The sequence below is a fragment of the Dermacentor silvarum genome, chromosome 8 (assembly GCF_013339745.2).
Source record: "Dermacentor silvarum isolate Dsil-2018 chromosome 8, BIME_Dsil_1.4, whole genome shotgun sequence".
Lineage (NCBI taxonomy): Eukaryota > Metazoa > Arthropoda > Arachnida > Ixodida > Ixodidae > Dermacentor > Dermacentor silvarum.
In genome coordinates, this window is record NC_051161.1 from 52213879 (window position 1) to 52228970 (window position 15092).

At 43.1% G+C, this 15092-nt stretch overlaps 1 protein-coding gene across 10 annotated transcripts in view; it reads right to left on the reverse strand.

The window, feature by feature from the left end:
- Nucleotides 1-488: 488 nt before the first annotated feature.
- LOC119461226 (solute carrier organic anion transporter family member 3A1) overlaps nucleotides 489-15092 on the reverse strand; it is a 269245-nt gene continuing 254641 nt past the window's right edge. For 4 of the 10 annotated variants that reach the window (XM_049672088.1, XM_049672087.1, XM_049672086.1 and 1 more), the window contains 4 exons: nucleotides 11875-12065; nucleotides 10633-10697; nucleotides 7667-7790; nucleotides 489-6446 (listed from right to left, as the gene is read on the reverse strand). In XM_049672088.1, the coding sequence (XP_049528045.1) occupies nucleotides 6095-6446; nucleotides 7667-7790; nucleotides 10633-10697; nucleotides 11875-12065 (732 nt within the window). In that variant the 3' untranslated portion in view covers nucleotides 489-6094. Of the gene's footprint in view, nucleotides 6447-7666; nucleotides 7791-10632; nucleotides 10698-11874; nucleotides 12066-13884; nucleotides 14048-15092 lie in introns of all 10 variants that reach the window. The other 6 variants (XR_007468275.1, XR_007468274.1, XM_049672083.1 and 3 more) reach the window with 5 other exon arrangements.

The following is a 15092-nucleotide window of genomic DNA, read 5'->3' on the forward strand; positions in this document are numbered from 1 at the left end:
ATAAACAGGCTGAAATAAATAAAGGTTAAAACCACTTGAAGTTTCAACGTCAGAACAAAGTATGCCATGTGCAGTAATCTCTACAGTGCACTCCTTCGCTTTACAAAATAACAAGGTGTACAACGCATGTGAAATGGGAGCAAGCATGCACAAAAATATGCGTGATAGACATGTCTTGTTTGCCTGCATAACTTGACCTAAACAACAAATTTAGCTTCTCTACATAGCCCGTGTACAAGCCTTTGTAACAATACACGTGAAGACCAAAGTTGGAAGCCTTACACAATATATAAGGTGTCCCAACGCACCTTGGGAAAAGCCCTTAAAATTTAAACTACACTGTACAAAACGAAGAGTGCACAATGCAGACGGCAGTTTCATGCACAATTACAAGACTCCTATGTTGGCATGTTAACCAGTCGAATTAGTACCACCTGACCCACTGTTCACACACCACTGGTTAAATATCCCTCATTCAGAACCATCAATTTCTTTTTTTTTTGTTTATCAAAATGGTATCATGCAAAACATGCTTGTTGCAGTCTGTTAGAACTGTTGAAAAATAGTTGGTGCATAGCACTAAAAGCTCTCTGTTGTCGCTGGTGTCCATTGTTGATTTTATCCTGCCAAGCTCTTCTGCCCCAAAAGTTCATTGAACATGGAAAAAGACATAAAAAAGGCAAGCTACTGAAGGTATCATGTATAACCACACCACTTGGTGTCAAACGTTTCCTGTACAGGACGGTGCATGATACAGTGATAATCTTGCTGCCGTACAACTGGCAAAACCAGAAAAATATTTACCACTAAAGTAATTTCACCTATTGTTAGAAGTCTGTTAACTGCATGCTTTAAGAAGCCCTGAATCATAAGGCAGGAAGACAGTGCTTCACAGTTTTAGGCAAGAGTAATGAGATTAAACAAAGTAGTTGCTCTTCCAACGTGAACGTTTTGATGCATGGCGTTATATTGGCCAACTTCGTCTACGGTATCTTCAGAAAAGACGCGCTTGTTAATTGAACACTTTCTCAGCAACTGCGTGGACTTAACAACACATTCCTTTACTTCCACTTTCTGCATTGAAGGCTGTAGTTATACGCAGCTTCATTACGCGCCCAATATAGAGTAGAAGTGGGACCAGACCGCGGATCACACCTTTTGTAAATTTAGTTCAACTTATCAAAAGGGTACGCTAAGAAAGTGGATTATATCAGAATGCAGATGTGTGGTTACTTGCAAATCTTGATCTGACACTGTTTCTCCTAAAGATAATCATGAGTGCAAAAAAGTTTACCAATGCAAGGGTATTCTGTATAGTTCTCTACCCAATACAAAGGACCACAAGACAAGAAACAACTAACTTTAATGATATGATGGAGGCACAGCAGAGACTATTTCTCAAATATATGTCGTAATCATCTCTTCTCATTACCCTATTCACAAAAACCAAAAGCTAACTGTAAGAGGGTGTCTCTGGCTTGTGCTTCTCTTTATTCTTAGTTAGTGCACACAGAAATGATTCCTATGACTACTAACATGAAAGCTCCCTCCTTATCTCTGACTTGCATAACTTTAACTTTTATTATACGTAACTTACCTCTAGAATGTTTTCAATGTATGCGTACACTGATTGTGGACTTTTTTTTTTTACGTTTCTTTTCCTTCCCTTTACAAACAATGCCTTGCACAGAAAATACTAAACGCAGTGCACCCTGAAGAGTGTGATTTCATTTTTTTTTGTTGATGTTCCTAGCAGCATAGAAGGGGGCCAATAGCAGCTGATGTCATCCCATCACTGGGCCAGCATGGCTTGAAGAGGAGTTAGCATTGTCCAATGTAGGACCAACATTGGCCAATACAGGCCCCCTTTCCTGTGCAATGACAGCTGCTTGATTTGAATTGAAAGCCATATGTGTGCAGTGCTCAAATCTATTGCTGGGCCAAGCACCATTCAAGACTAAAGAGGTGAAGGATGCTTTAAGTGCACCCAGTAGGGCCCACAAGCTAGGTTCATGTGCTCAGCACATGGATATTGCCATTGTTTGCAAGAACGCGTGGTTCATTTACCCTCTCATCAAGGGCTTAGTGCACAAACTTGTCACACTCTAGAAGAAAGTCCTAAATCTTAGCTCTGTCAAAATATCTCATCTATAACATACATCTATATACATTACGAAAGGCAAGAGCCACCTGTGACAATATTTTACACTGTATCACATATGCACTTGAACACGACTTCAGGATTGTTCACTCTGACCACTGAGATTCCATCAAGTCGTTAGTGTTTCAGGCCATAGAGTGATCATATGGTTTAAGTTTTCTTGTAAAAAAAAAAGAAGAAAACTCTTACCAGTGAAGCAACTCCTCATCATGAGTTTGCATTACGATGCATGATACTGGCATTGACTATTGACAACATCAAGCCATACACCCATATCACATAACACCTTCAACGACCACTGTAACAAATAACCTTTCAAACCATCGAGCGCTGTGGGGTCAGCTACATGATCCAACGGAACACATCCAATGGAATTTCGCGGATTTCAATGGTCACAGGTTCCAATGGTCGTTAAATGTGCGCTATGTATAAGGAGTCATTAATAGAACTGTGTTCAAAAATAGAAGTGGAATTGTGAATAAACTCATCAATGCAATTTGTGATAACACTGAGTGCAAATGTTACCTGCTCAGTACAAGTGAAGTTTGTTTTGTATACAGTGTACGAAACAGGACACGTGCAAATTGATAACGGTCAAGAAAAGAAATTGCCTTATCTATGACATGTCGTACACACGATGCGGAAAAAATGGGGTGAGCTGAGTTAACCTAAAGGTTCTAAAGGCTGTCTTCTTTTTTCTAAGCCTCCATGGAATATATATTTTTCAGTTATAAGCTTTATGTAGATGCAGTTCTGGGCATAGCTTTCATTACTGCTAATAATGTAAGAGGAGAAAACAGCAGTTATATGGGAGTATGTTCCTCTCAGAACAAAAAGTTTAAATTGACGTCATTGATGTTACAACGTCAACATTCTTAAATTAAGAAACAAACACCTGGTAGCCTTTGTTGTTGCAATCAGTTCTAATTACAGGTGCTTGAAACACGATAAATAAAACATGCAGTGAATGCAAGTATTTTTCTGCTACAGATATCAGATCAGATACAATGAATGCAAGCACAGGCATTCCAGAGGTTGCACGCTGTGGAGGTGACAAACAATATTCTGAGTGAAGTATTTGTCAATGCAATGATTATGCTGTCATTTATAAAGAGTAAAATGTTCACCTTACAGCATCCCACAGATTATGCCAAGAAGAAATGCTATTGCCACAGGTGCAAGAAAAAATAAATATATAACAGACTTCTATAAAGTTCAAGTCAATATGTGACCCTTTGACAAAAGAACACTAAATAGTAGCTTTACAACTCTTATCAAAACGTGAAAGAAAGATAAGGGTAAATGACGGGATATGCTGCACACACGCACACATGGGCAGTTCATCTGGTCCACTGAACCGTTTAGAACAAGACATGACCTTAGGAAGATTAGCTGTAAAAGCCATAGATATTTCAACCAGGGAAGAATACTAATTCATAAAATGGAAGCCACATAAAACCTGCGCTGGTTCTCAGCTGTAATGAAAAACGTGCCAGGAAGCACAGAACGATTCAGAAACATAGCAAGAGCAGCAATTCATTAACCCTCTTGCGTTATAAGAAAAAAAAAAGAAAAAAAATCAAGTGGTGCAACTTAACAAGTCTAACACAGGTAAAGTGCCACTTCATCGAAATTGTGACAGTATATAAGGCAACAATATCAGGCTAGCTGGTGCGGCTGTTGCGTCTTTGCATGGAGAACTTTGAACTTGGGCTGTATTTTGTTAACGATCCATTTCACTTTCCATTCTTTTTGCCTTTTGTAATTGACATGAATATAGCATGGTTGCTGCTGCTGTGTTGCTGTTATCACTTAGACCCTTTTCATAATTGTAAAGCTAGCTTTCCTGCAAGGCAGTTTGCCCTACTAATGACTGCTTAAGTCAGTTTTGCATACAGCGTGTGTACAGCTTGCTTATATTATGACATGGAAAACGTAGACGTGGCTCTCATGACGAAACCATGAGCGAGAGGCAAGCCCCAGCATGTGCAGGTAGAACTTAGTCTTCGTTTGAACGATGACTGGTGCTGCCATTAGTTTAGCACATGTTTAGTGCAGACAAGCTGCACTTACAAATTAGAAAAGGGTGTATAGAAAAATGAAATAGAATGTTACAAATTACCCCTAATGCTGGTGGTAGTGATGTGTCGAGTGTGCAGTGAAAAAAACTAGCGTCTCACTTTCTGAAAAGCCAAGAATGTATGCAACTTGTTTTTTCAGCAAAGGAAGTCGCAAAGCAAATTTCATTTTGAAATAAACAATTTTTATAACATCAATTCGGTATTGTTACTGTCGTCTAGTGTTTGGGAAGGCGACTCGAAATAACTTGGCCAGAATAAACGTGCCAATAATAACGACAAAAATGGAGACCTTAAACGGACATTAAAGAGAATATTGATTTCAGCTAGATTGGAGGATTACACTGCTTGTATTGTGAATGTGTCGGTCCTGCTATGAGCAAAGGCTTGCTGTGGAAAAAAATTAATAATGCGAAGGTACAACTTTGAAATTATCGAATGGGCTACATGTAACGTCATAGATTGTGGTAGTATCTGGTTAGGCCTAGGTAACTGCTTGTTGGCAGAAATGAGTCAATTGCATTAGAAAATACCAAGAACCAACATGGCAAATTCTGCGAACTCTTCCTGCTTAAAGGCACAAATATAAAAAAATGCTGCGATATCAGTGGTTTCATGAAGCCATCAGTGCCATTATTTGGGTACTGAATTCAAGAAAACGAGATTGTCCTCTGTTTTCACAATAGTATTTTTCTTCTACCAAGGAATAGCACATTAGAATTTTGAAGCGATAATCTGCCAGCTTAAATTGGGTCATTATGTTAATGTCCCTTTAGTGCACAAAGAAAAGACGGCCATAGCAGTTTACAAGTGAGAAACAAAAACTTTACAAGAAAATGCAATGGTGTGGAAAGAGTCATTTTGTAAATGCAAGATGTCTGAACAAGGATAGGAGAAAAAAAAAAAGCCTGTCATTACCAATGGAAGTGCGTTACTACCAACATGCAGGTATTCTCCCCACCTGATAATATATGTACAATGTGATGCAGATGACAAGTTATGCACCAAAAACAGCACTGTCACCATGCGCAAGGAAAACAATCTCAATAGGCTAACGTTGGCAAACGATCACTTCAACGCAGAAAAAAGAAAAGAAAATGAAGAGGTGATAGCAGGTATGATCTGCTGCTGTGAATGCATGGTTGTTTAGCAGCTTTCGATGCGACGCTGACTTGAAACTTGTCATTTCGGAAACGCCATCAAATCTCGAAGGTAGCACTGTAGGCACTCTAAGGTCTGCATATTACCTGCACATGTTGTGAACAGTGGTTCCTACATCCTGAGGCTGCAATGAGCCACTCTGGATGCAGTGGTTATCGTCGTTTTCATTTTCAGGAGGGCAAGAAACAAGGCCCGCAATGTTAGTAGGCGCATGTTCTGTTACCAGCGGTGTCGTCGACGGTCTGATGGCTCCTACACGTGCTTGCACAAAATTCACACCACATGCCAAGTCTGTAGTTTGTAGCTAGCAGAACCAAGAGATGGTCGGTTTCATCCGGAACCTGGGGCGAGTTGCCGATACACGACAGGCCGAGTGCTGAGCCAACAACCTTATCGTATGCTCTCCGTGCGCCAAAGGAGAGAGGGGGCGGGGGGGTTTCTGGAAAATTGTAATACGGCCTAGCTGAAGAGAGCTGCAGCCATTTTTTTTTCCATCACCGAAAGGCAGTTGATAAGCATGCAAGTCCAGCTCAGCTTCCGTTATGGTTTCAGTCGAAGCACCCGTGGCGGCGGCAGGGCATAGGTCGAGGCTCTAACCTTATTTGTCGGCCTGTCATGCATGTTCATATGAGGCTGAGGATAACTCAGCACTCGCTGCATGACTCGTACACAGTTACACACCATACTAGTCAAGCTAGCAGACCAGTTCTGATGGGCCGGGCTGAGCTGTGCTGCTCCTGAGCAGCGGCTGACAATGCCGCTCTTTCTCTTCGTGCTCGGTGCCCGAGTGGACCGCATTCTCGTTGCCGCCGTCTACGATTTCCTCTGCACAGTTCCCCAGTGGGAGGACGTCTTCCTTCTGCTCGCCCTCGCCCCAGCCAAGTGCGGAAAGACGGTCCAGCGAGATGATGGAGGAGACGATTTCTCCAACCGTCATGGGTGGAGCCTCCTTGAGTTCGCGCTTGTGCCGCCACGTGATCAGGAGCCAGTCGAGGAAGAACAGTAGCCCAGCGGCCACTTTGAGGCCAGAGCAGACGGCAATGTACCTGCACACACAGCGAAATGAGTGAAAGGAAAAATTATCTCCGACATTATTCTGGGTCGGTCAAACTTTTTTACATCTGCCCTTTGCCCCCTCTTCTGATTATCTGTTGCTTTTTTGCAACGCAAAGATTTTTACAACCCATGAGCATAAGCAAAAAAGAAAAAAAAAAGTACTGACTTTGCAGGCTTTAGTCATTGACTGTATACTGCGGTGTTTAAAATTCAATCATGCAATTATCGTTGTGTAGCCCGCATTAAAAGAAATTACCGGCGATTACAATACTCCATAATGTGAAATATGAGCACAGCTCTATACGTGTTTTCATTTCGAGGTATATTGGTTGATGCGGACAATCTGTCTCGTGCGGCATATTGCAAACGGAGCGAAGTGTGGCGCGATTGCCTCGCTAACTGGGAGATCGCGAGAGCCAGCGCGTGGGTGATGCGTGGGCGCGATGCACAGCAGCTGCCGCCGACAGACCTCCCAGATGACGCGCGCTACTCTGGCGCCATCTCGTTGCCATCGTGGCCACAGAGCAGATATGCTAGAGGTCGCTGGCAGAGCCTGGCTTGCGCGGCACTACGCTTTTCTTCTCACGCTTTTGCCATGCCCTCCTCCTCCGCTTTCTGCCTCATGGTTCTGCTGCACCCTCCTCCTCCCGCATTTACTTTAATCCTTCGCTGCGATCGTTCGCTCGGTTACGAGGGACAACGCCGACGCTGGCCGCAGGAACGGGCGCTTAAGAGCTGCGCTAAAAAGACAACTTCGCCCGAGCACATGCCATTTATGGAATACATACACACTTCATTAATGATGATTTAGCTTTAGACGTAACACACAAGCAGCCACAAACTTGGAATAAAAGAAATGGACCAAGAGGTATCACAATCACGAGCACGTACCTAGAGGCACAAGATGACAACTTGGGTCACTGGGTCAGTGTAAGAGACTAGATGCATACATAGACTCACAGTGTCTAATGTAAGCAAAGAATGTTTGGCATTAAAAAAAAAGGTAAATTCATTTTACAGAGTGAGGTGTGATGCCCCGAGAAATTGAAAGACTGTCATGCATAATAGTTTAAGCTTTGTGCAGTGGGGAAAGATTGATGCGGCAGCGACGGCCAAGTTTGGTAGCAGACTTGTGCGGCTGGATATATTTCTAGCCGTTAACCCAAAATTACAGCGACCGATGCACCGGCAATATTTGAATTAAACTCACCTCAGTCGAAACTGCTCAATGTCGTAGACTAAGCAGAAGCCCCCCGGCTTGCCGCAGTGAGCCTTTCGAAGGATACAGGACGAATCTATCACATTACCAAACATTATTGGTGCTGGGATGTAACCTGCAAGCAGACACAAAGAATGTCAACGGCTACAATCACAAACATTCTCGAGATTGCACTGCGTCACAACATAAAATTTAGAAAGGATTAAATACTAAAAAAGACCAGATGTTATGGCTATGTTAGGCTTAGTCATATCTCTGATTACTGTAACTGCTTTACATAAGCTGGAAACACTCTATGTTTCGAGACATGCACAGCTTCATAGCACACCCGATTTTCAATTCGAACTTGTTACAACTCTGTTTATTTAAACGATTTAAATTTTTTGTTTTGCTTGTAATAACATCAAGTGTTTAGAGTTATAGCTTCCCATGGTACTGGCATAGTCCCTCAATACTTTTCTGGTCACGAAACTCCGCCGTCACTCTATGGGAGAGCTTGATATGTCGCATGAAGGCGCCTGCGCTGCGGCGCCACCGTAGCTGAAAGGCCACCTTTCTCCGTGGTAAACCCGGAGAGACTGCAGACGCGGCTGGCGTGGGCTGAAAGTTTGGACGCGTACTCTATATTTGTGATTGATTTTTAGGCAAGATCCGAATTCTGTCATTCTGTGGCACGTTCGCCTGACGATGCCGTTCAGGTGTTGTGTGCCGGGGGGCCGTTGCGGCTTCAAAGGCACTCCTGAAACGGTATCGCTACGTTGAATGCCGAGTGTTGGTGAGCACTTCGAGAATTGGAAGCGAGCCATACCACGGCAAGAAACGGACGATTTCAGCTTCGAGTCCAAGCATGAGATTGTGTGCGCGAATCACTTTGATCCATCATCCATCTCCGTACGGATGATTTCACGATAAACATTGACGCCGTATCGTTGCCGAGGGACAAACCGCGCCTCAGGCCAACTGTCATTCCTCGTGTTTTCGACGGCCTGTGTGTGTGCGTTCGTGCGTGTGTGTGTGATTCTCAGCCTGTTCTGTCTACAATATTTGTTTCATTTATATATTGCAAATAAAATCGGTGCCTATTAGTATCTCCATGAGAATATAAGCACACATAAAAACTTTGTTCTGGTTTAAACAATAAAATATTTATGACCTCCAACCATGATTGCACTGTGTGTGTGTTGATATTTATAGACGGCAAATTATTCGCATAACCACTTAGTTTGAGTTCATGCCTATGGATTTCGCATGCTGATAGCAACAGCTATTGACAATTGTAACATTTGCTTAAGGTTGCTACCTCAGCGCTGCGCGGCTCACAAAAGGGCCATGCCACAGAAGTAATTTTGTTTCCTGAAGCAAAGTAGGCTTCCAGCCATGATAAATGGGACATTAGGAACTTAGTGCAACAGGAAAAAACAAGCTGTCAGTTTTCTGTGTCAATACAACTTTCAGATCGTTTTTCACTCTACACTACAGCAGTGCTGAGTGAAAGCGAAAATTAAATGTTATTTCTCATGAGAATTTTCGCGAGTTAAAACGGCTACATTTGCTTCAAAGAAAGTTCGCGATTCAAATACTATCATGCGTCGCTGTTCGCCAAGGAGGTATGGTACTGAGTGCAACGGTCCGTCAATCCTCGTCACTCTGCTTGTGCGAGTTAGAGAATAATAAGTGCAGGGCTGAGTCAGTCGGGTATAATAATCCGTTTGGGTTTTCATAGGGTACATTGACAACGAAAATCGTGTTTGAAAACTTTGTCGCACATTTGGAATAATATACGCACGAAAACTAGCAAAGCTTGCGATACATGAAAAATGACAACACTACCCTTCAAGCAAGCATTTCATTCACGGCTACGATCTGCCGATGTACCTGTTCCAAACTAATTCTGACGTCATAGAACATTTTATCTTACGTGCGATTAGAATCTGTCACCGTCGCCTGAACGGTTCGAGTGCAATCGGAATTCACTAACATCACACGACCTTGAGCTCAGGTTGTCGTTTACTGGCAACGCCACGCCGCTAATGTCTTATTCTTTGTACGGCGCATAAAGGCCGCTTAAAACTTTTTAATCGAAGCCGGTTGGGCCAACTAACGACAGATTTATCAGTAAGAACAATTCTATGCGCGTCGTCTGCTGACACACGGAGCCGCCAGCCGACTTTGAGATTGTTTACTTTTTGTACGTGCCTTGATTTCAATTGGAAAACACTCTCAGATGTTCAAGTTTGGATACTATAACTGGCTACGACAAAATATAATGTAAATAAAATCTAAAAGAAGCTGGGCTTTCGGCCGCAACGCGACCAGAGCAGAAAAAATACCGCCGCCGCCTGCGGCGGCCGCTCGGCTAGGTGGCCTTTCTTTTACTACGGCGCCCCTAGCGGCAGGCGCTGGCTCTATATTAAACTGAGGCGGGAGTTTCGTGACCAGAAAAAGCTATTAAGGGACTATGGTACTGGCTTGCTTCCATTGCAGCTAAAACTCATTTAAGCATGCTGTACTCTTGTATTGTTAGGTAATAAGTAAATTGTTAGGTTAAGTAAATGAGAGGTTTCGTTCAAAATTCATACTTATGCTATTGGAGAACGCAGGAGAACTGGGACAAAAGAACAAATGCTTAAATATGTATTATCAGTGTAAACCTTAGGTAACAGTTAACTGTTTCACTGTGAACAATACGTAGCCTAATGCAAAGATGACTTTCGTGCACCACACAACTTTGAGCTGTTTGTCTAAAAATGCTGTGTCCAGCTTATGTGTGCTATCCTTTACCTATGTGAACACCTGCCCATGCTATCTCATACACAGCTATCGATTTCACACTAGCGATATGTTAGCATAGCATAATATAGACAATGTGCATGCATGAAAACTGGGACATTATAAAAAAATTGGGGTTTCGTTTCTTACTGTAAATGTACACATAATGCTGTGGATCGCACACTTACCAAATAGCCTAAATATTACAAATTGCATTCCCAATGCAAAGGACCTCTCTTCTTCTCCAACAGATCTGAAAGGGTGAACAGAAAGCAGTTTAAGCATGATTTCGGTGCTTGCATGGATGAAGGCACGAAGGGATACAATGGTAGATATTAGAGTGCTGTGTGCTGCCTGTATATACTAGCCACAGCTTCATGTTTACATGCTACCTGTCGTTTGCTACGCCAATTTGCTGCTCACCACACAATTACAGGTTCTATTTATGTGTCTACAGTGCTCAGATGTGGTAACTCTGTCCCTCCATTTCCATTTTTGTGTTGAACTATTAAGCATGTCTTAGGAACAAGACTGAACTTCATCACTTGCATTCATGGGAAAAAGAAACCTAGGCAGCATGGCAAAGCAGGTATCCCACAATGAAAACGTCCCATTTTTCTGATACGACATGGTGGCGTAAAATTCCAAGCTGTACAAAGGAGGCTTCAGTCTGGTGATTCAAGCACTCTGTGGCCACTCCTCCACTGTTGATAGTGCCTTAGTGATCCCTTGGTGTCAAGAATAGACACTGCCAAGTCAGTCGAGTAACACCCACTTTTCTCAGCCTTTCATCATCCATGTGAATGAAGACACTAAAAGCTAAGGAGGTTGTCACACTCTGACTACACGAGCCTTTCTAGTGTGAATTTACCACTTTAAGTGTTCAGTGGTGGCACACCAATAAGGGCGGGGAGCAAAAGTAGCCACATACTGGCATACCACACGAATGGTCAAAGTTAAGCTATAAGTAACCCCTATGGATCCACCTCGAGGAGTGGTGGCGGCTAGGATCAAATCTCGGCACCCACATAAATTTTGCTTTAACCGCGAAGTTTTGTTTTCAAGCAAGCCATGTATGTCAGCTACATCATAGTTGTATGGTGTATGCTACGGAAGCCACATCAGGCCGAATGGAATTTAGCCTTACTCAATAGTCTGTACATATATGCAAAAAAAAAAAAAGCTCATTCATACTTTCAGGTAGACACCAACTTCCCCTTTCAAAAATTAAATCGCAAGTTATAGGACATCGTAATGTCTCAAACCAACTCGTAGGCTTCAAGAGACACCTAATTGCTGGCCCTGGATGAAACTTCAACCACATGGGGCTGTTTATAATGTGCCCCCAAAGTTTGCATTCCGCCCTCATTGGAATGCAGCCACTATCACCAACAATAAGGGAAATATTTTCGGCAGTCAGCCAAGCTCACCGTAGTATTATCATGAGCAGTGGCATCTGCGTGATGGAGACCACCAGAGTCATGGCAAACAGAAGCACCATGAACGGGATGAATGCCAAACACGGCTGTGGACACGGCCCGCTGGTCGCCAGTGGCACGGCTGTCACTTCAGGGTTCATGGTCACATTAGGCACGATGCAGGCACATGACGTGTAGTTGAGCTGCACAAGGAAACAGACGAGCCTAAATGTTATAACATGACCATGGAAGAGGACAAAAACAGGAAAAGGTGTGTTAAAACATGCATACTGCGTCTTAATGAAACACAAATGGGGACGCTGTTTATGAGGCACTTTTGTGACCATCCAAGAAAAGGGACAGTAAAAAAAAGAAAACGTTCAGTTGTCATGTTGGCTAGTATTAGTCTATTACACTTCCGGAATAGCAAACAGGCCCGTTTTATTGTGATCTGGGATAGCAAGCCCGAAAGGAACAAAAACAAAAGATAGGCAGCAACAACACTTTAAATAAAATGCAGCACCAACTGCCCTTGAAGTCATGAACATTTACCATGGCTGCTTGAATCTGCCCGACTGTTTACAAGCTAAGAAAGATTACACTGTATTCAAAGTCAGTAAAGCTCACGGTGGCAACATTAGGATTTTCTGCCCTAACATGGCCCCAAGTCACGGATATACTGTGAAATCTGTGACATCAGACTGTTGCCATTGGCATTACATTTTTGGCAACATATTCAAAAAGGAACGCCTGGTCACCCTTTTAGTCGTCGTACCTGTCAACAAAATGCAGAATACCCACAGAATTCTCAAAGCATGTTATGCTATGCAGTCTGAACTGATTTCATGTTACATTCTAATGTTTCTTGATATCATGTGGGTTGCCACAGAGCAAAGTAGATGAGAGAAATTAAAATATAAAAGGGTGCAGGGCTACTTTATGCAGGCACAGCTGGGTGGAGTTTTAAACACTTATCATTTATATGCCATCATGTTCAGTAGTCATGTTGGCCAGTGTGCAACCTGGCAGCTGAATCTTTATACATGAAGTGTTAGCTACAGGGCACAACCAAAGTAGGAGATGACTATTTTCTGCAGATGTGGGAAGAGATCAATTCGAACACGTCACATAGTCTTTGGGTCTTGAACCCAAAGTGTAAGTGACAGAAGGTGATGGGGCCATTCCTGCCTCATGCCTTCTCAAAGAAGAGGACGGAAAATTGGGCAAGTTGGTATTGGTTCATCACTAATAACAACAGCACACTGAAAATGAAGACGAAGGAAGGCGTAGACAGAGTGCTTGTATTGTGTCTATGCCTTTCTTCGTCTCTGTTTTCAGTGCACTATTGTTATTAGCCTCCTCAGAGAGACCTGCTCTTGTAAATCTTGTGATGCTCGAATGAAATTGTCTGAATCTTTGCCACCACAACACGCCTTGTTCCTTCCTGACAACTCCATGTTATATATCCTGCATCATTCCAAATTAATAAAATCGTCAGCTGATAGTCGGCGCACGTGTTCCATCTTTGATGGCCTGTTGTCTGCACTTTTTTGCGTGCTATTAGAGAGATTTACCTTGTCCTTAAACACATTACTCTTTGCGAATAACCTGGTTATCGAAGATGTTTACGAAAGCGACCCCATTGGTGGTGCCATCTTGTGGCACAAAGTTAAACCACTGAGAACACAGAGCTATTATTGCAGCATCCAATCACAGTTTTCTTAGCTTCTGGTGTAAAGTGTAAGCAGCGACATATCGCCAACATGCATCTCTCTTCTTTGACAAAAACGTCAAGGTAACACAAAGACGTGTCGAACACGTTGTGATTAGACAAAGCACTACGAGATGTCGCTACCAGCATTGCTACTGCTGACCCCATCTCCGGTAACCCGATATGCCGTAAAAAATAATACATTTACGTACAAGCTAAAACTCTCTATTCACTATCCAACTAACCCAATTTAGTACTTTCGTACAAGTGTCCTTTCATGACTGAGTTAGGTCCCATTTCTGAGCACTCACGTGTGATCCATGGCCAGCTCCTGGTCGACAGCCTGCATGGCAGGGCGAGAAATATGTGATGCCGTTGCGGCCGCACACAGGCTCTATGTCGTTGGGCGAGCAGCGACAGCCCATGTTGCAGTCGGCTGTTAGGTTCACCTGGAACGTATCCAGCTCACTGCTACTGCAGGTTTCACAGAAACACGGAAGGAGGGGGAGAGAAAGAAACATACACTTCAGTGGGAGCAGGAGATGTCAATGCGGCTCGGAGCTTCACTGCCTACCATCGCACATGGAAGGACTGAATAAAAGATAAACGTTTTAGCTAAAAAGCAGTAACCTGATGCTTTCCTTCTTTAATAAATAAAAAAATTATCATGCTTTGTAAGATATTTGAAAGATTAAATAAATGTTTGCTTCAAAAGGTCACTAGAACTTATCGTTCATGTTAAATGCAATAAGTTTCATAAATAACAAAAAATTGCAAAATAAAGACGCCCAAAGTTGATTTTTAGGCCGCTGTTGCAAGAACCAACAGCAGAATGCTGCAGAATAGGGATGGTAATATCGATGACGCTTAATCGATTAATCGACGAAAAGTACGCCGCAAAACGATTAATCGTCATCGATTCTACCTTTAATTAATCGGTTTAATCGATGAAGCAGTTCGATTAATCGTTTTCCAGACAGTGACTAAAGTGCGTGAAAATTTGAAATCGTACTATAGAATGCGGAGCACACGCAACGACAGCGCGGCTGCGAAGACCGAGAGCGACTGTCAAGTGTTTTTCCCCGAGTCCTGCCGAGATTGCAAGCGTTTCCCCCTTTAAGCACACGTCACACAGGCTCCTGGGGCCGGAGAGAGGCCGCCCCCCTGGAGGAAGAAATGAACTAGGAGAGATCATTACGTGAGGCAGCAAGTCTTGGAAAGCGAACTCATCGACAAGCCATTTCCTTCGCTGTTTACCTCGCAGTATAGGGTCAGCACGTGACCCTGAGAGACAACTTATTGGCCGATAATGTTTGGTTCGCAGTGTTCAATCAGTGCGCACCCGTTCAGCTGCTCTGCTGCCCTGCACCCGGCAGCATTAAACCTACCGCGCGCTCTGATGTGGCGATCACGTGTTGGGCCGTTACTTCTTGATGTCAGTCGTGCTGCAATGCTCTCTTCTAATTTCTCCTTCCTCCACGCCCACCCCCTCAGTAAGTGCCATTTTTAACATACAGGG